This window comes from Ambystoma mexicanum, chromosome 1q, assembly GCF_040938575.1.
Source record: "Ambystoma mexicanum isolate Mex_15411 chromosome 1q, UKY_AmexF1_1, whole genome shotgun sequence".
In the NCBI taxonomy this organism is placed as follows: domain Eukaryota; kingdom Metazoa; phylum Chordata; class Amphibia; order Caudata; family Ambystomatidae; genus Ambystoma; species Ambystoma mexicanum.
Window position 1 is genome coordinate 176109816 of NC_090922.1, and position 21755 is coordinate 176131570.

The 21755-nt window shown below is 45.8% G+C and overlaps 1 protein-coding gene across 3 annotated transcripts in view; it reads right to left on the reverse strand.

The window, feature by feature from the left end:
- Positions 1-21755, reverse strand: part of LOC138526208 (osteoclast-associated immunoglobulin-like receptor) — a 213748-nt gene that overhangs the window by 189146 nt on the left and 2847 nt on the right. For 2 of the 3 annotated variants that reach the window (XM_069636690.1, XM_069636674.1), the window contains exon 2: positions 8755-8796. The exons of the other annotated variant lie outside the window; for it this stretch is intronic. In XM_069636690.1, the coding sequence (XP_069492791.1) occupies positions 8755-8796 (42 nt within the window). The remainder of the gene's footprint in view (positions 1-8754; positions 8797-21755) is intronic. 3 annotated transcript variants of the gene reach the window in all.

The window sequence follows — 21755 nt, forward strand, 5'->3', positions numbered from 1 at the left end:
GAAGGTATTTATGAAGAGAGAGTTCAAGGTATTGAGGACCCAGGCTCCAGAAGGCCTTGTGGACAATGCAGAGGGTCTTGAACTTAATCCTTGCAGCCACTGGGAGCTAATGCAGATATTTCAATGCTGGAGCGATACGATGGTCATGACAAGTCTCGCAGTCCTGTTCTCGATGAGTTGCAGAGGGCGGAGAGTAGATTCAGGCAGATTTAGAAAGAGGCTGTTGCAGTAGTCCAGCCTATAGAGAAGCAGAGCTCTAGAGACAGTGAGCTTCTGATGGAAGGAGAGGCAAGGAAGAATACCTCTGAGGAGGTGCAGTTGATAGTTTGACTTCTTAGAGACATCAGAGATGTGAGGAGAAAAGGATAGTGTGGAGTCGAAGATGACCCAGAGGTTCCTAGCCTCACGGGTGGGAGCAGGAAGAGGGCCAGGGGAGGCTGGCCAGAGAGTGACAGGAAAGGAGGGTGCAGGTGTACTGATGAGGAGCATCTCTGTCTTACTGGCATTAAGGCAGAGATTGTTGGCGGAACACAACTCCTGGATAGCAGACAGACAGTCAGAGATGAGAGAAGGAGAAGAGGTGGCAGAGGGAGCCTGAAGATTAAATGAGTGTCACCCGCATAGCACTAAAAGTTGAAGCAGAGAGCAGCAATGCGGTGGGCGAGAGGTGTCAGGTAGTGGTTAAACAGCCAGGAAGAGAGGTTAGACCCCTGAGGAACACCATAGGTAGAGAGTAAGATAGTGGAAAGGAAGGAGCCAAGTTGGACCTGGGAGGGACGATCAGAGAGGAACAAGGATAGCCAGGCCAGTGCCTGTTCGGTGATACCCAGGTTATCAAAGAGACGATTGAGCAGGATGGCATGGTTGACCGTGTCAGAGGCAGAAGAGAGATCAAGTAAGATGAGGATAGAGGGGACATTAGAATCAAGGATAGAGAGCAGGTCTTCACGGATGTTCAGGAGAGCAGTTTCAGTGCTTCTGGCTGCTCTGACGCCAGACTGATGGTCATGGAGACAGCCAACAGATTCAGTGTGAAGATTAAGTTGGGAGATGGCCAGCCTTTCCACGAGTTTGCCCAGGAAAGGAGTGAAGGAAATGGGGTGATAGTTAGCCAGGCAGCAGGGGTCGGCTGAGGGTTTCTTGAGATGAGGGTGCACAAGAGAGTGCTTCAGGGGGGGAGGGAAAGCTCCAGTGGTGAAGGAGTGGTTGCAGAAGTCAGCCAGGGCAGGAGCGAGGGTGTCAATGTGGTCCTTGATGGTTTTGGAAGAACAGGGAAGAACCTGTTTTTACAAGACTTTCATAGATCGGACTTGTCTAGAAACCTTGTCTGGGGAGAACAGAGGAAAGGAAGAGAAAGAGGGAGGAGAGGTGGCTACAGGGGGGGCGGATGTAGAGGAGAGAATAGAGGGAGGAGGAGGAGAGGACGAGAGGGTGGGCAGGTTTTAGAGTTTGAAATGAGAAGTCAGGGCCATGCAGAGGGCCTGCGAGGTGAAAGGAGAGGTAGAGACTGCAGCAGGATTGGCCAGCTCCTTGCAGATTTAAACAGTTCGGATGAGTTGTTAGATGCCGCAGAGACACAGGCTTGGATGTGGGTTCTCTTCTCAGTGCAGGCAGAGAGCCGGTATTGCCATTGGAGCAAGCGGCAGGCCAGTTTGTCAGAGGATGCACAAGAAGCTAGCCATTTCCTCTCAGCCACCTTGTACTTGCATTTAAGGATGATGAGATCAGAGTCATACCAGGAGTTGCACTTGGTTTGGGCCTCAAGCGGATCCTCATGACAGGGGCAAGAACATCAAGAGTGTCACAGATAGAAGAGTGGTACATGAAAAGGGCTGTGTCAAGATGCGAGTCAGCCAAAGGAGGAGGACAGGGGGGGGAGTGGCGGCAAAAGCCTCAACTGACACATGCTTCATGGGTCAGATGACAAGAGTGTAGGTGGCAGAGTTGGAGTTGGCTTGGCCTGAGGGGTAGAGATGGAGAGATGGGAGGAAAGTAGAAAGTGATCTCTACAGGAGAGAGGAGTGGTGAGGGGGATAGAGAGTGGGAGGTCTAAATAGATTAGAACATCCAGAGTGTACCCTGCAAAGTGAGTCTGGCCAGAGGGGAGAATAGAAAGAGAGAGAGAGAGTTGCAGAGGTCACAAAAGAGTCCAGAGGAGGGAAAGGAAGAATCCAGGTGGATGTTAAAGTCTCCAAGAAGGAGGAGTTGAGTGTTCGAGGTCAGGAGGGAGGAGGTGTGGTTCGCCCACTCAGGGAGGAAGAAGGTGATCTGACCAGGTGGCTGATAGATAGTAAGCACAGTAAGAGAGGGGCCATTAGATAGAGAGCCTGCAGACAAGGCATTTGAAAGAGGAATAGCCCAGCATAGGAATGACAGAGGCAGGAATCCACTCCGGGAAGATCAAGGCTACACCCCCTCCGGAACGGTTGGCTCTGGGCACGGAGAGGGTCTTGAGGTACACCCTGCAGAGTTGTAGAAGGAGCCCGAGGGGGGGCAGAAGAGGAAGGAGGAGAGGGCAAGGTAGACAAGGAGGAGGCAGAGCGGGGAGGTAAGGAAACCGCAGAAGGGAGACAAGTGACAGTAGGAGAAGAAAATAAATGGATGAGGCACGGGAAGCGTCTATCAAAGAGGAGAAGGTTAGCCTTCAGGGCCTTGGACCAAGACGGTGGCATTCAGGTAAACATTAATGATGACCTTAGAGGAGTGGAAGGGGTCGAGGAGGGCCTCCCACCCGGTGCCACCAGAATGAGAGAAGAAGAGAAAGGAGAGAGCACAGAGACCATATGAAGAGTCCATAGGTCTGGCAAGGGAACGACAAAGAGGATGTCAGTGAGGGTCTTCCTGGAGGAAGCACTGGTACAGGTGTCAGCGATAGAAAGGCCTGGGTTGGAGACCAGGATATCCTTTTTGAACTTATTCCTACCAGACTTTGTGAGAAGAGCAGGAGAGTCACCAGAGAAGCAATGAGAGCACCATAGAATAGGTGGGGGAAGATGAGAGAGGAAGAGGGGTGGGTGGGAAAGGTGGGGGGAGACACTAGGGGAGGACACAAGAAGGGGTGCAAGTAGATGAGACAGAAAGGGACAATACAATGGTGGATGATTGACTAAGTAGACAAGAGCTCAGATGGAAGAGCAGGCAGAAAACCAGGCAGTTTGGTAAGCCAATCAGGAACAGAGCAGTCATTAAAAAGAGAACTTAGAAGAGGGTGGAGCACAACAGAACAAAGATCAATATACAAAAGAACAAAGCAGTCGACAAATGTAAACCTAGAAGGAAGAATGCAGCAGAGCACAATGCAATACAATGCAGCAAAGGGGGAGTGGGCACACATACGCTGCAGCGCAACAATAAAACTTTTACAAATGCACAATTTATAGTGCCGTGGAGCACCTGTCCTCACCCCAGCACTGGAGGTATGAGTGTTTGATGCTTATTGTTGGAGTTTGTGTGTGACATATTAGTGTGTGGTTATAAGTGTGTAACGTATGAGTGTGTGACCTATGGCTTATGAGTGTCTGTTGTATTTCTAGCATTTCAGTGTATGTCGTGGGAGCATATGGCGTGTGATTGTATAGTGTGTGAATATATGGTTTATGAGTGTATGACATATTGTTTGGAATATGTAAGGGAGTGTTTCGTATTAAATCATATGAAAATCACATAATTTGTACAGCTCCTAAAGATATGAACATTCACTTTAAACTGAACACTGTCTTTGACATACATTTTCATAAGTATCAGAGACATATAGGAGATTCAGATTTCGTAGATGTGCACAATGTATATATTGAAATCTCACATCAAAGTGAGCCTTAAAAGTATATGTCTGTGTACATATATATGTCATACTTCCACATGTACACATACCTGTACTTTTTGTACATGTACATTTTGTACATGTCAGCAATGTCTCCTACACGTCTCCTACAGGCGATAAAACTCACATCAGTCTGCCCTGACTTTAATGGGAGTTTTCATACACATAGGAGGCATATATAAGATTTATAAATCGAACATGTAGGAAATGTACATTTCCCACATGTATCCTAAAGGTAACAAAACACATAAAAGTCTATTTGGACATGTTCATGTACAAACTGTACATCTACATGTACAGTTTTTTAATGTATATATACTTTTCCTACATGTACATAATATGATTCACATCAAAATTATGGCAAACACGTGTATGGAGTATGAGTGTATAGAATATTGCTGTATGGCATATTTGTGTGTGGCATATTAGTGTGTGGCATATGATGGTGTGGTGCATGAGTGTGTGATATATCAGTGCATGATGTATGCATGTATGGCGTGCATCTGCTGAAAATAAGTGTGCAACCTATGAGAGTTTGGCATATGAGTGTTCAGTGCATGAGTGTATGGCATATATGTGTATGACATATGAGTGTATGACATAGTGTATGGGTGTTTGATGTATGGGTGTCTGTCGTGAGCATATGGCATGTGAGGATTATGCATGTGAGGTATTGTGGTTGAGATATGGCATATCAATGCTTGGCGTATGAGTGAAGTATGAGTGCTTGTTATCAACTCATATGGCATGCACATGTCCTCAACGCCACCTATCCATATGATCACTCACATTAAAATGAGGACTGACTTTGAAGTGAGTTTACAAATCATATATGAAATGCACATTAATTATGTGCATGTGTGAGCTATCGATCTTCAAATCAGAATGGCTCACAATTGGCCTGCTCGATTTTTTTAATATACATGTACATTTCGGACACAAGCATTTTGTGCATGCACACATGCTTGTATATCTGCATTTCATAAAGGAGATGTGCAATCATTCTGAAAAAATTGAATATCTCAATATTGGCTAGCTGGGTTTTTGAAAAAGAATTTAATTAACCAGATCCCGACGAGGAGCATGTTAAAAATCCTGTAAATGAAAAACAACCAATTTTGAGATATTTGCACAGAAAACATGTTTTTTTTTAAATTGGAAAACCCATGTTTAAAAGGGTTCAAATACAATAATTTAAACAACATTTTTAAAAATAAAAGAATATCCAAGTTATTATATATTTTATTGGACTAACAAAATCCTAGACACCTCTTAATCATATGGTAGTTACAAGACATTGGACCTCATTACAAGTGTGCCGGTCCAGTAACAACGGTGCCAGTAAGCCTACAGGCACCGTTGTTACCAGACCGGTACACTAAGGGTCTGCTTGCTGGAGTCGCTGTAAGCAGACCGTAACGGTAACACCGGCACCGTTATTAGCAGTGCCAGTGCTACCATGTTCCCCATTCCCATAGAGTTGGACTCTATGGGAATGGGGATTTACAGAATTACTGGTGCCTGACTTCCCGGCCACCGGGGTTGTAATACCCCAGTGTAACCGGAAAGTCAGGTGCTCGTAATTGTTTTCGGGTCTGGCGGAAATCTGCTGGTGTCACCGGCAGGACTACCGCCAGACCTGTAATGAGGCCCATTATGTCTTATATGACATATTGTCTTGTAATTACCATATGATTAAGAGGTCTCTAGGACTTCCAAAGCTTATGGAACCACCATCTGAGCACAATATTTTATTAGTCCAATAAAAAGTATCAACACTTTTTGGGCTGATTTTGCAATTGCACTAATACAGTCCCAAAACCTTTCTCACACATAAAACGTGACATCCCCATAATGCTATGTGCCCCATAATGCTATGTCCCCCACAATGCCATTTTGTATGTCATTGTGAATCCCTACTCTTATTATATATGTACTCATGGGCTTTGCAGCAGGTAAGCGCAGAGTTAAGATGGCCATGACTTCCCAGATCCTCTGAATCTCAAGGGTTTTGATGCATTATATCTGCTCAACTTAACTACACCTTAACTAAAGTTGTTTCTGTGAAGTTCAAGGGTTATGTTATACCATACATTTTTTTACAAAACATTATCCCGGGCCTTCGGGCGTGTCGATTGTACATGTTCCCCAAATGTGTTTCTTTTCACCCACTAGGTGGCCACGACCTTTGGCTGTGCCTAATATACATGTCTTTTGGACCCACTGAGCACGGCCATTGTATATTTTGAAAACACTACTGGGCCACTGGCCCTGGCCGCTTCGGCCGTGTCCACTGTGCATGTTTCCCCAATATGTTGGTCGTTTGGGCCCACTTGCTCATCAAATATTTCAACAATATACTGTACAGAATAACCCCAGACGAGTCAAGGAAATCAAGTCAACAGTTAAGTCAATTGTTTCTTACTTGGTCCACATCTGCCAAGCTGCTTTCATGCTATTGCTGTTCAAAACCTGCACTTTTTCTCAATGGGAAAATGAAAAGTTATTAGCCTCGCTCAGCCGCTCTGCTCTCAAAAGCACCAAGTCTCATATAAAAGTTTTACGGAACAGGGGACAACCCCTTCCCTGTCAAATATTTTAGAAACTGCTGGATGGATTTACCCCAAACCAGACAAGGAAATTACATCAACGCTTTTTGCCCATATTGTTTCTTATTTTGTACAAATAAGTGGTTTTCATGCTATGGCGGTTCAAATATTGCACTTTTTCTCTGTGGGAAAAAGGATGGGCTGAAAGCTGTGTTTTGTTTTCTTTATAACTTTTTTCATTTTATAACATATTGTTCCCATAGTCTGCAGTTTGCAGGGGACCTTGACAAACTTTTAGTTTCAAAAATGTCAAATAAATACATCCAGCAAATCAATTGTTATTACTAATAGAATATTGTAACTAAAATGACTGTTTTTTCATTTCTGAAAAGCCTCTCAGTCTCTGCTGCAAAGCACCATGGGCGATATAGCTATTTTTTTGGGAGCAGTGGGCACCCCAATCCCTGTCATATATTTGTAAAGTTCCTGGACGGATTTATCCCAAACCTGTCAAGTGAATCGATTTAATGTTTTCTTGCCAAGTTGTTTCGTATTTACTCCAATTCACTGCAGAAGCTTTTCTGCTTAGGCTTGACAAAATGTTGACTTTTTCTCTATGGGAAGTAGGTGAAAAACGGTGTTTTTTTGTTTTCTTAATAACTTTTACATTTTTTTAACACATCTTTCCCAAACTGTCCATTCTGGGGGGCCCGTGACAATTTTTCTGTTTTGGAATAAAATCAGCCAAATCCGCAGTGCAAGTCAAAAGCTATTAGCAATAGAATGTTTGCATTTTCTATGGATCGAGTCACTCACCTCAACTGTAGGGCGGAGACAGTAGCCCTATAATTTATAATATATTTATATATATGTATATATACTATCATGCTAGTGTAGTAAAGGTTTAGACGAATTGTGTAATTGTGTTTCAGAAACAAATGTGCACATACTCAATTCCTAATGCACGGGCATGCTTGGAGAATGATATAAATAATTGGTCTTACACTTAACTATGCTATACCATTCTGAAAGCAATTGCAAATCCCGGCATTCCCTCTCATCCTCCTCTCTTCGAACATTCACGCTTGGGTCATTTGTTTCCCAAAGGAGTACAATTCTCACATCCATGTTATCCTCCTATACAAATTCTGAGCCTGTTCGAATCTGTATAAACGTTTCATGAAATGGGCACCGACCGCAGTGTCCATTATGAATTTAGTGATTCAAACCTACACATATTTGTCAAATGTTAAGTTCTGCGGTCATGCCTACGTTCCTAAAAGGTCTTTAATGTTACGGAAAGCAGCCAGGAATCCTTGTTGGTTCTACTTGTCACCATCTCCTTTCTCATAAGTGTATTTCAATAGAGTACACCATGAGTGCTCCAAAGTGCCCTTCCTGGACTGAAAACAGTCTTCAGGAGATCATTTACATTGTTATTCTAGGTTCTGATAATATGCTTTGCACATTAAGACAATTTTAATATTCTTATTACGACTTCAATGTACACTGGAAAGGATCTTCAGAATGTTTTTTGAAATAACAATTCTACCAGATTATACACATACTATTACAAAGTTTGTCAGAGCCCCAGCATCACCTCAGAATCTATTCACAGCTCCTTTTCCTCCCTTGGTATGGACAATGCTTTCTCATTGTGATAGTGAGAACCCTGCAGGGCACACCCAATGACAACATATAAATCTCAGAATTCTAGGACGGACCCTATCACAGGGGAGGCCTCTATTGGTGCTGCTCTCATTCTGCTGTTAGTCATATAAAACACATCACCACCTTCTTCAAGATATCTGTATTTCTTCTCAGTTCACACTGCCACCAGCAACTGGATAGATAAAGCAAAGGCACACCTGAAAACCTGTCTTCCGCCCAAAGAAAGACAGACGCTCATTACGAGTTTGCCGGTAACCCGCAGGTAGCCCAGGCAAGTTACCGGTGCCCGATATCCTGGTGTTACCAGGATATTATGGGTGCCGGCAACAGTGGTAAGTTCCCATTCCATGGTGTCCAAAAGGACTCTATAGGAATAGTTTTGCCCCTATAACCAGCACCGGTAGTAACATTGCAGGTGATAGCCGCAATTCCTTTCCTGTAGGATACTGAACTCCCGGCAGGGCAGGCCTGCCTGTAGTTCACTGCGCCTACCAGCAAACTCAGAGTTTGCCGGTCCGGTAGCAATGCCAGATCTGGTATTGCCAGCATTTCTTTAGACATTGTTACTGGGCCGGCATACTCGTAATGAGGACCTCTAGAGTGAGAGAAAGACAGAGAGACATATCACGCTAGTTTGGCTTATGATACACAGGGAAGAGCTTGTTTTGACAAGATTCTTAAATGAAAAATGTATGCTTCATTACAGGTACTCACCCTGACCCAATGACAACCAGTTCCACCTGTCCAAAAGGTAACCTAAAATAAAACGGGGAACAGCAAACTCAATGGGCATAAGAGTAATCTATTTCTAAACATTTGTTTTTAATTTTCCAAAGTTAACTTGCTGGCTTTTACTTTCAGTTTGAAATGTCAGATTATAAAAACCTGTGGTACACCATAAATGCACCCCCTCAGACGAGCACCAAGACATTTTAAGAATATGCAATCAGAATATTATCATTTATATAACAGGTATAGCATTTCACAACGAGTATATCCCCAGAAGCTAAGCAAAGAATTATTCCAACTAATGATTTTTTTTATTCTTTCCTCATCACCTCCACCATAACCCATTTAAAAGATATTAGTGATGTCCCTTTGGTAAAACACAGACCTTTTATGTATCCATTGGGACCCAGAAGTCATGTATTAGATCTCTTCCATAGGTGTCGCATTAGCACCAACTAGTGTGAGACCTATGTAGTGCTCGAGGATTCTAAGTGATCCGACCGCGGCTGATTTTTCAGCAGCCAGAAAGTTTGCATGAGAAAGGTGCGAACTACCAGAAGTTTGCACCTTTCTCATGCGAAAACACTTAAATACTACGGGGGTTGCAGGGGTTTCCCCCGCAACCCCTGCTCATGAGCGGGTACACCCCTGCAGCCCCTGTTTTTTTTTGTTTTTTGTTTTGTTTTTTTGCCTGTGTGCTGCGGGGGTGTCCCCTGCAACACCCCGCTCACTATACCACACAGTATAGTGAGCGGGGTGTTGCGGAGGGCATACCCGCAGCCCGCACAGCCTTTTTAAAATTTGTTTTACTTACCTGCAATGCTACCACCAAAGGTCCGAACTTTGGGGTTCGAACCTTTGGTGGTAGCATTTTTCGGTCGTATTGTACGGAAGGACCTTTTTTTTGGTACGATCATACAATACAGTGCTCGAGTGTGGAGAAAAGAGGTTTGCTGTTGCTTATGTCCCCACCCTCTTCACTCTCACACCACACAGGCATTTATGGTCCATGACACAAAAGGATCCAGACAGCATCTTATTTTGGTCCTTTGTTTCTACCTTTCACAAATGTGATGCTGCCTGTAGCATTTGCCAAATAGAACTTATAAAAATGACAGCTGTCCCCTAAGTGGCATTGTTTCAATTAAAACACAGGGCAATATACCCATAATGCCCATCTTTAGTGTGGTCCTATCAAACAGTTTTTTTAAACAAAGTTAAGGTGGACATAATTTGCACCCCTATTTGAGATGAAGTCAATCACTGAAAGTAAAAAAATAGTGGGCGAATGGAGCAAGAGTTTTAATTTATTTTTTGTTTGTTCCAATTCGCAGCACATAACGAAGTAAGCACAAAAATCTTTAACATTAGAGGCCCGTTGTCATGCCTGCGCCATGGGCGCATACATTGGCGATCAATATGGACTAATTGTTATTCATTTTTCTGCGGAGAACTCTTGGATCAACCGTTGTTCACTTTTTGGACCTTGTTTCCCATTTGCGAGACTCTGGTGCTTTTCTATTTTTCCCAACAAACTACACTTACCACAATGCACTTGGCTATAACTATCTATTCCTGGCCGTTCCTATTCGTCATCATCGGAACTACAATCCCCAGAAGCCCTAGGGATCAGCTCTGCTTTCACCAGCTGAGGGACAGAGAGGGAGGAGGCAGATTGTATGCAGGTGTGCTGATCCAGGTGCGACCAATTAGCCTGCCTCTGTGCTGGGCTGGGCGGTATAAAAGCTGCTGCCTGCAGGAGCTCAGTCTCTTGCATTAAGAGTCCTTCCGGCACCTTTTTGCTTCGAGCTACAGATCTTTGTATGCAGTTCCTCCTTACTCCTGCTTTGGATACAGTGCCCTGCCCGGCTCTCTGCATTGCAGCCGATCACGCTCTGCTGCTTTCCAGCCTCCGCCCTTCTGGGCTCCTGCCTTGCAGCCGATCATGCTCTGCTGCTTTCCAGCCTCTGCCTTTGCCCTTCCGGGCTTCTGCCTTGCAGCCGATCATGCTCAGCTGCTACCTTCCGCCTTTCTCTTCCAGGCTCCTGCCTTGCAGCCGATCACGCTCCGCTACTACCTTCCGCCATTGTCTTCCAGGCTCCTGCCTTGCAGCCGATCACGCTCTGCTGCCTTCAATCTACAGCCTTCGTCCACTGGGCTTCCAGCCTAGTAGCCCTCTACAGTCCTTTGCAGCATTCTACAGTCAGCGGCCCTGCTCCTCTGGGCTTACTCCTTGCTGCACGGTCCTTCTGACTCCTTGCCGCGCAGCCTGCTTCTCTCTGCTGCCAATAGCCCTTGTCCTCGGGGCTTCCTACCTTGCAGCCGATCACGCTCCGCTGCTTGCTACCTACAGCCTTTGTCCGCTGGGTTCTCAGCCTAGCAGCCCTCTACAGTCCTCTGCAGCCTTCTACAGTCAGCGGCCCTGCTCCCCTGGGCTCACTCCTTGCTGCCCGGCCCTTCTGGCTCCTTGCCGTGCAGTCTGCTTTACTCCGCTGCCCTAAGCCCTTTCCCTCTGGGCTCCCTTCCTTACAGCCCTGCTCCCTTGGGCTTGCTCATTGCTTTCCTGCTCCTCTGAGCTTTCAACCTTGTACCCTACCGTCCTCTGCTATCCACAACAGTTCACCTACGTTATTTACTTTCAGTTATTGCAGTCCCCCTGTTTCCTGACTGCTGCTCCCTTGCTTTCTTCCTTGTTTTCAACCCTCTGTTCTTTATCCCTATCCAATCCTGTTATACGGATTTCCCTTCATTTCCTTCTGCTAGTTTGCTATCGACTTCCTTTTTCCTGGATTTGTCTGTTAGTGTCTTCTCTTGTTCTGTTTGTAGACCCCTTGTACAGAGCTTGTCTGTTGGTTTCCGTCAGGCAAACTCTGACCCTTCCCTTGTCTTGTTTCTGCATTACAGACACCCATAGCTGTTGTTCCAAGCCATGAGCAATCAGCGTGGGCCTCTGTTATAGCAAACTGTGCAGAAGGCTAGAGTTTTTCCTAAGGTCCGTGGAATACTCTTTTCCTATATCTGCATACACCCCAAGAGGGAATCCATTCTGTTGTACCTTATGTCCTTGCTACACTTGCCTACTCTTCGTTCTCTTTACTTTCAGCTGTGTGTGTACTTATCTGTCCACCTTACTTCGGCACAACCACCCAAACCCTTCCTGGGTGTCCTGTACCACTCTTAACAGAGTGCCATCCGTGACACCCGTCCCCAAAGTATATCCAAAAATACTTCCACAGCTTTGAGTGCCATGGGAGCACTCTAGAAGTCTTTATAATCATGTTTGTACGGGAGACGAGTACAGTTCAGAGTAAATTCGAATAGAGGAGAATCTATTGGAATCATAAATCTGGCATAACAGAACAAATGCATATTTTCAAATTCTTTTCAGGCCCATACCTATGCTCTATAAAAGTTTAAGGAAACTGGAGAACAATAAAAAACAACACTAACTTCAACAACTCAGGAAGTCGATAACATTCTAGCCCTCTTTATTAGTGTTTGTAGAGTTGGTGTAACCTTACTGTTCAAGGAGATATGCTTCCACCACCGGATTCATTAGCATACCCTGTGAGGAGCCTGGTACCCATCTTCTTGCGAAGGTCAATTATCTTGTTAGACCGCTAATGCTGCAACAAGTATGTTAACTGTCCCCCTGTGTTCATTCTTAGTGTCAAGCCAAAACCAACAAAAGTACCCTAGGTCAACACTTTCAACAGGTAGCAACGTTTTTCTCCCATATCTAAACACTTTAATAATGTTTCTAACAGTAGTCATAGGAATACTCGGAGCCAGAGGAATTGATTTCCACTAAGGTGCAAGAGACTGACCTCACCAATGGAGAGAAAAATATGGGGATTTAACTCATACCTTTGTCTACATTCAGGGTCGGACTGGGCTATAGATCATTTGGCCACTGGCTGAATGACCTTGAGGACCTGGGGGCTGGTTTTCCACCATGCCACCACTGGGCCATTTGTTGTAGGTGTTTTTTGAAATTATGTTTGTTTGTTGACTGTAACTTAACTTGGAATGTCTGCCAGTGTGCGGGCCGCGGCCCAAGCAGCAGGGGCGCCAGCAATGATGGAACTGGCAGGAGCTGGCCCTGGGCAGCATTCATCAAAGCAAGGTAACACACACACGTTGTTACCTTGCTTTGATGATTTTGCAAATTGCATGCATCATCATGCATAGAGAGGGGCCGCTAGGGCCACCATGCAGTGCTCGCTCTGCCTGTTGCCGCAGATTCAGTGTGGCCTGGGCATTTGGCGACAGCGTGGCTGGCACCAGTCAGCCAGGCCATGCTCCTGTGCGAGCAGAGAGACAATTGAATTAACAAAAGTCCTAATTGGGCTCTAGGACTGGGGTCGGGCAGCAGCAGACATGGCTGGGCTGGGCCACCACAGCACACGCCATGGCACACAAGTTCTCTATTTAAGTTGCTTTCAACTTTGCAGGAAGTAACAACAAATTTGTTGCACTTGCCTGCAAAGTTGAAATCAACTTGTGCCTGGGGTTCAGGGCCGCCGGGGAACGACAGGCCAATGAAAATGCAGCCTGGCTGCACACACACACACACACACACAGACTCTGCACTGCCAGCGCCGGGAGGAGATCGGAGAGGTAAATTCCATGATGTGTGTGACGTGACTCTGAGAGAGGATATTGGGCCTTGGGCTGGGCTGCCGGGCATGATTTTTTGGGTGCACAGACAGACAGCCGCACACGGAGGGAGAGGCAGCAGTAGCAGGCAGTCTGTGTGCCCGGTGCAGCATACGAGAGTGAGATCGCAGTAATAATAGTGCCCAGCCCCAGCCTGCACCCCCACCACACCAAATTCTTGGGCACTGCAGTGGGTGGCACGGCACCTGCCACTGCAGCGGCACTGCACCTGCCACCTAGCAGCTGGCATTGTGATCTTCTTCATCCAGACCAAGTACGTTTCCAGGACCATTTCTCAAAAGTCAATATTTGTACTATCTCAGTGCTGGCAAAAGCAGATCTGAATGTATGTTAATGCTGTAAACTTCACTTGCAATGGCTGCAATCCTTCCTAATCCTCCTGGAGCTTTCGCCTCACCTTGGCTGCTGTGTTCTGCTTCTGTTCCTCCTGGGGAGATCGCTTAGCATTGGCTGTGTGTGAACCCTCCTAAACTTCCTGGACCTTTCACCTCACATTAGCTGCTGCTCTATGTGCATGCTTCACCCGGGTAGATTGTATAACATTGGCTATATGGCTCTCTGTCCTGCAGCACCTGCATTGTAACTCCAATGAGTGTGCATAAAACCCCCCCAAACCTAATATGGTAGGCCAACAGCTTTTTCTCTACACCACCACTTCTTACCATGACTCTCTTTTGGCGGTTAATAACAGGTCTCCACCCGATTCACTGTTTGTGACAGCATGGCCAGCGCATCATGAATGAAGTGTTCCTCATTGCCAATTTGAAAATGTGAGAGATAAATATTTCACGCCACTACACACCACCTGTACACTCTTCACTTCCCTTTTTGTCTCTAACTGCCTTCCGTTCTCTCCCCCCGTATCCACTCCCCCCGCATTTGCTCCTGGGATGGTCATTAGCAAATGTTCTCTGCTTGTGATCTAACATGCACTCCGTCGGTATGGCGGGGGGCTCATGGGAGTGACAGGGTTGCCTGGCCTCTAGAGGTGCACACTATAGTTATTTGAGCACATTGGGGTTTCACCAACACACTCAGGCAGTGGCACAACCGCCTGCAGGTGTATTATTACACAAGCAAAGTCGATACTCATATCGCCCCGTACGACGAAAGGCAGAGTCTGCCACTGGGATCCTTGCATACGGATCAAACATCTCAGCCCCTGGCATTGCACTTGCTGAGAAATTTTACTGCTTCTTGATCCATATCTTTCGCTGGCAACGCCTGCCCGACTAGTTGGCACTAAACTCTACCACTAGAAATTTAAAGTAGGATGTGAGATGGCAGAGGCCGGATAACAGAAGGTGGGTGTGTTGGGGGGGGCAGGGCAACATGGAGGAGAGAACCACAAAAGACCTGGAGAGGAGGGCAGAGGAAGAGAGAGAGGGAGAGCGAACCTTATGAAAGAGGGGGCAGAGGGCATGGTAGGGAAACGTCCTAGCAGAGCGCAAGGCAGGAGAGAGAACCAGGCTGAAGGCTGGCAGAGTGCAGTAGAGAAAAACGGGTCGAGACAGAGTTGGTACTAGAGGTAACATTGCAGAATAGGAAGTTGGGGCAAGGTGTGTCTAGGGCAGGGGAGAGAAGAGATGGCAGGGGAAAGAAGAGATAGGTGTGGCAGAGAAATGAAGAGGAGAGAGGGGCACAGGGCAGAGGGACAGGACCCATTGGCGGCCCCTACTGTGCATGATTAGTAGTAGCCAAGTGCGTGCAGCCTCTCTAAATCTCTTGCATGTGTACAAGCACATGAACAGCCACATGTAACAGTGTTTGATATGTGCACTAATTATAGCACTTTCTTGCAGCATTTGAACAGCTACTACGACACATCCTGGCACAACGAAATCGCAGGAGACAAGAAGCAACACTCTGGTAACAACTAACCTAAGATAAGTGTTCAAAAAAGCAGAGGCGAGGCGCGCACTCCAATTCCTGGCCAATATATTACCTGAACAAGTGTCCAAAAACAATCACAGGGTTAAATCCCAATCACAGGGTTGATTCCCTTTTTGCACTGTTGTGCTCCTCCAAGTGTCCAAAAAATTCACAGGGTTAAATCCCAGTTTGCTGCCCAATAGTTCACAGGGTTGATTCCCTACTTGCACTGTTGTACTCCTCCAAGCGCTTTCGTATCTGCAATACTCATCAGGGAGGCTGAGTTGCCATTCAAATCATGTGAAACCAATATAAATGCAGTTGCTGTCTCTAGGAATTATGGTCAATGTAGTAAACCCATTTAAACAATTCAGGTGACCAGTGAAAGCCTCCCCTCCAACACACACATCATACCTTTAGCAGTGGGAGGGGGAAAACCATGACTATGGCTCTCCAGTGTAGGGCAAAATAACCCTGGTGATGCAGCCTCTGGAGTCCGGATCTCCACAAGTTAAATGTTCAAAAAAGCAGGGGCGAGTTGCACACTCCAATTCCTGGCCAATATATTACCTGAACAAGTGTCCAAAAACAATCACAGGGTTAAATCCCAATCACAGGGTTGATTCCCTTTTTGCACTGTTGTGCTCCTCCAAGTGTCCAAATAATTCACACGGTTAAATCCCAATTTTCTGCCCAATTGTTCACAGGGCTGATTCCCTACTTGCACTGTTGTACTCCTCCAAGCGCTTTCATATCTGTAATACTCATCAGGGAGGCTGAGTTGCCAATCAAATCAGGTGAAACCAATATAAATGCAGTTGCAGTCTCTAGGAATTATGGTCAACGTAGTAAACCCATTTGAACAATTCAGGTGACCAGTGAAAGAATCCCCTCCAACACACACATCATACCCTTTGCTGGGGGAGGGGGGAAAACCATGATTATGGCTCTCCAGTGTGGGGCAGGCAAAATAACTCTGGTGCTGCAGCCTCTGAAGTTCCCTACACAGGTGCTAATGTTTTCATTTTTTTTATTAAAAAAAAAAAGTAATTATCCTGCACTGTCCCGACCGGCTACACATTGCTGCCATCAGGGTGATGCTGGGCTCCGCTCGGAGCCCCTCTGTGATTTCCATGCCTTCACCAGGAAACGAAGATGAAAGTTCGGCCCTGGCAGAGGAGCCCCTTTGAATTTAGGAGAGGGAGGTGGGGGGGTGCTCAGGGGCTGCATCTGGGGACGGGAGGCAGGGGAGGGGGTAACAGTGCAGCACCAGGTAGAGGGAGGGTGCAGAGAGCACTCAGGTTGCTCCGAACCCGGTCTAGCATCACCAGATACAGCCCGGTTTTGGAGCAACCTGAATGGCTCCCGCACCCGCCGACGGTGCTAATGTAGGGTAATGTCCACTTTGCTGTGGTCAGTGGGGTCAGACTTTCACTAACAATGTTCAAAGTGATTGAACTCCAGGGCTCACACCAGCTTCCTAATTCATCGCCAAAATCCCCCGCTGGCTCCTTTATGCAGCGATCCAGCACACAGAACGAATCGAGCGCCATCAAGTTCAGGTCAGTAAAAACGGAGGCTTGCCTCTGCCCCTTAAATCCTTGATTCTATGTCTGTCCTTACACTCTGCAGTCACATTGTGCTCTTCCCAGTCAGAGGGTAGAACAGAGCTGCACACATCTTCCCCGTTCCCTGTAGCTGCTTTTGCTTGCACCAACCTGCTGTTTAAGGTCACCGCATTCAGAGTGCCATTCCATGACAAATATAAGGATTCCAGTATCCACTTTTGGGCTGAACACATTGGGGGTAATTCATGGAATATTTGCGCTGAAAAAATTGGGATTTGTGAGCCATTCTGCCCGCAAATCTCCATTTGTTAAAGAGGGATTTGCGGGCAGAATGGCGCACAAATCCCGGTTTTTTCGGTGCAAATATTCCATGAATTACCCCCATTGCTTATTCTCTCCTCCCTAGGAGCTTTGATGAGATGCTGCCATCTTGGTTAGGAACCAAATCACCCCCCAAATGTTTTTTTTTTTCTTTTAAATAACTGCCATTGCGACATTATGAGTCTGGCCCTTTCTTGGACTCCAAGAGGAGCATTATCTACATGCAAAACAAGTGATGGAGATTGTATGCACATGTTTATATTTTCACTTAAATTTGGAAGATGTGTGTGGGTGAGTGTTTCACCCCATGAAACAAAGCTCCTTTAGAGGTGTGTAATAGAATTGACACATCTCTTCTGCGTGATCACAGGAAGATCTTCTCTGGCCCCTCTCTGGCCCCACCAGTTGGGACAGAGCTCCTCATCAATTAATCCCCAAGCTCTTGCATCTTCTACTGCTGGGGTCTGCAACCTGCATCTCTCCAGATGTTTTGCACTACAATTCCAATGATCCCTCACCACTGAATCTGCTGGCTACAGCAGATGGCAGTTGTAGTTCAAAATGTCTGGGAGCCTAAGGTTGCAGACCGCTGCTCTACTGAAGTCTGCAGGTGATGCAGATGCACTATTCTCTACACCTGATACTAAAGGACTGCTGTTAGGGAGTTTTTTTTTTTTACACAAGTTACTGTCTGTGACAGAACTTAGCAAAGCCCAGCTTGGAGGTATAGGGTTCCAACTCTTAGGTTTGGCCTGAATCACACACAGTTTTGGTAGAATGACTGAGCAGCCAGGCCTAGTCTAGGAGTGGAGGAGGGTTGTAGGAAAGTACAAAGAACTCTGAGCATACACTAATTCAGGAAAACACTGATACACTTGAAGTTATATAAAAAAAAGCCATTATATACAGTAAGGCACACTGTTAAATATTCTCAAGGTAATTAAGTACTAAACCATAGCAACACATGCAGAACACAAATGACAGATTCTTAAGGCAAGGCAATAGACCATAGGTGTAGTAACTTTTAGAAGTACTTTCACAGTAACACATCTTAGTATAACCATCTTAAAACATAGATGCAAACGTTTCAAACTTACTGTAACTTAGAAAAACTTTGTTTTAGCATGTCTTAAAAAGGTCTACCCTATTTTATTAGAGTCTCACAGTGTTCAGAGGGGCACTAGACCACCAAAGGTTAGGAGTTGAGCAGGATAGACAGGATACATTGTTCAAAGTTCTATGGTGGCAGAGTCCAGCAGGATCACTTCTGGGTTTGAATCTAAGTAAAGTCAGTTTGTTCTAAGCAGGGGAATCAGGAGTTGCCCCAATGACTTGTGTCGTAAGGCAGGATTAGAGTACAATGGGTTGTTCACCCCAATGTATCTCAATAGGAGCTCTGGAGGGGTGTCAGATACAGCTATCTACAGCCCTCAGGAATAGAGAATCTGCTAGCAAAGCTCCAAGCAAGTTTTATTAGGAGCAAGACAGTACCTTGAAATGAAAAAGTTGTTGCTGCAGGACAGTTCCAGCAGTGAGGTAACAGCAAATCCAGTCACAGGTTTCTCAGTCTTGGAGACAGAAGAAATTGACTTTGGCAGATCTGGTGACAGCTGTCATGCAGACGGACGCCCAGCAAAGTATCTTCTCAGTTCTGGCTTGTTGGTAGCTTTTCCCGGCTTTGTTAAAGGACGGATGTTATGGTGGCAGACTCTTCTCCTTTTCTCAGCCCTCGTCTTGTCACTGCAGATCCGGAAGGATGCCCACAAAGTTCCAGGCAAATTTGTTCTTCGGGCGATGATGAACTGCTCTGTGGCACAGGTATTGGTGAATTGCAGGCCATGGAGGTTGCAGCGCTTCCAGTGATTGCACAAAATGCAGTTTTGGGACTGGTTAGACCCACCAGTCCAATGGAGGCAGTCGTCGTGTTTGAATCTTCCCAGTCACTCATAAGTGGAGGTCGGGGCAGCAGCGGTTACTCAGCGGGCTTTAGCGGTCACTGGAAGTGGCTGGCGTCTTCTTACTTTGGGCATCTTCTTTGGATTCTTCTGTTCCAGTCGTCAACTCTGGGTTTCTGCTCCAGAACCTCAGAATTTATGCAGAAACACTAGCTGAGCACACCAATCGTATCCCATGCAACATTCACAACCTGGGGATGGCTGTCTAATGGGTATAGCCAGCCTCCCAGTCAGAACTGGTTTCTCTCAGGCACCCTGCAGGACAAACGACTGGGGGATTTCGGTTGACCCACCCCACTTCCTATCCTGCCAGTCAAAGACTCTTTGCGGGCGTTCCAAGGGAAGCCTGGTTAAGACGAAGGAACTAGAGGTACCTCCTCCATCCAGGTACGTAGAAGAAGACCTAAGAAAGGACAAGTCATCTTGTTAGGGCTTAAAAAATTACATCCACGATTTTGATACAATGGTGACCCATGTGTCTCCTACCACAGCCACAATGACAGCCTGTAATAAAAGTTCACAAAAAGTCTTGGAAAAGGAACACTGTCACCAGTCTGGAAAGAGGGACTTGTCACAGTAATCAAAAGGTTGTTTTATTTATATATTTGTAAAGCGCACCAGACCCGGGGGTATCAGGGCACAGAGGAACAGGAGGAGACATTAATACTTTCAGCTTAAAGTTACATAGTTACATAAAGGAATACAATATTTACAAAAAGCATGTAGTAAAGAGGCAGTGTACGCGTATTTACATAATTTACATGGGTGAAGTTAAACATATAATAAACTGTGTCATTACTATTTATAGTAAAAGTTAGTTTGTAGTGCAGAGAAGTGTAGGAGCAGTGGGCCAGTCACTGGGGGAACTTAGTGGTCTTTTTCCTCTAAGCCATTTAGCAATGTTGTGTCTGAAGTTCAAGAAGGTTTTGTCTGCCCTCAAGAAGTGGGGGAGGGAGTTCCATAACTGGGCTGCTTTGACTGGGAAACTGCTCCCTCCAGCTTTGGTCAGTTTAAACCTAGGTACAACGCTATCAGGTAATAACATCACTATATATATGGTCGCCGTATATAATGTCGCCGGGAAAAGGTTGTGGCAACATTATATAGGTGACCATATATATAGGGACAGGGGCAGGGGCAGCAGGGGTTTCAGGGGTGTCCCCCGCTCCCCATGAAAAATAAAAAAGGGTTTGGGGTTGCAGGGGTGTCCCCCGATTATTCCATGCAATAATTTCCCCACAAAAAACTGCCATTTTTCGGTGATTTTTTTGCATGGCAATATTTTTGAGGGGTCATTATTACATGGAACCGGTACAACTAGGCAGTTTGTATTAGCAGTCCTCGTAGGGCGGCAGGAGGTTTTTAAAATGATTTTCTCCATAAGGTGGCGAGGTGCAGCATTATTTAGGCATTTGTGGGTTAACGAGGCACTTTTAAGCAAGATTGTTTCGCTAGTGGACAGCCATTTATTCTGTCTCCTTACCTCTGAGATATGCTCTTTTCTACCAATACCATGTGCCACTCTCAGGGCATTGTTTTGGGGAATTTGTATCTTGTTGATAATGTACTTGTAAGCGCCCAATTATAGGGAGTTGCAGTAGTCCAGTTTGGTCAAAATTAAGGCTCAGGCCAGAATGGTGCAACTATTCTTAGATAGGTACGGTTTACCGGCTCTGATCAACTTACATGTATATGCAGAGGCAGAGGCCATTGTGTTGACCCGTTTAGCAAAAGTGAGGGTAGAGTCTAGGAAAAAGCCTAGAGTGTTTACCTCTTTAGCAACTTTAATGAAGTTGCCATCGATATTGAAAGAGGTGTATTTGTGGCCAAGTTTATTGAGGTTGAATGCAGTCCCCAGAATGATGAGCTCGGTTTTGTCATCATTCAGGCATAGTCCGTGGCCAGCTATCCATGTCCGGATGATGAGATAGATTTTGTTTACCAAGGCCAAACCCTTGTCATAATCCCCGGTAAGCGATAAGAGAATGTGGGTGTAATCTGCATAGTTAATGTAGGTGACACCAAGATTGTCCAGATCATCGAAAAGGGGCTTAGTAAATATGTTTTACATTGTGGGTGAGTCACAGGAGCCCTGTGGCACACCATATGTAATAAGAATAGGGTCTGCTGCCACTGGTGGCGAGAAGACTCTAGTCCTGTTGCTCAGAAAGGACTGGATCCAAGCTATGGCCTCCTGTGTAAAATGGGCTGCTGAGTTAAGGTGGTTGCATAAGACATTGTGGTCCAACAGGTCGAAAGCAGCTGAGAGATTCAGGAGGAGAAACAAAGCTGCGTTCTCCTTATCCTTATGTTTGTCAATCTGTGCTTTGAGATCAATGAGCAGAGTTTTGGTGCCATGTTGGGGCCTGAAACCCGATTGGTGGACTCCAAGGAGCTGATTGGATTCCAAGTACTCCTGTATCTGGAGATAGGCCACCCCTAAGATTTTAAGTAGGAATGGCACTGTCGTGATAGGCCTGTAGTTGGTGGGTTTGGTTGGATCTAATTATTGTCTTTTGAGGAGGGGGAAGGACCCAGGACTCCTTTAAATTGTTAGGGATAGTGCCAGTTTAGAAAGAGGCATTATTAG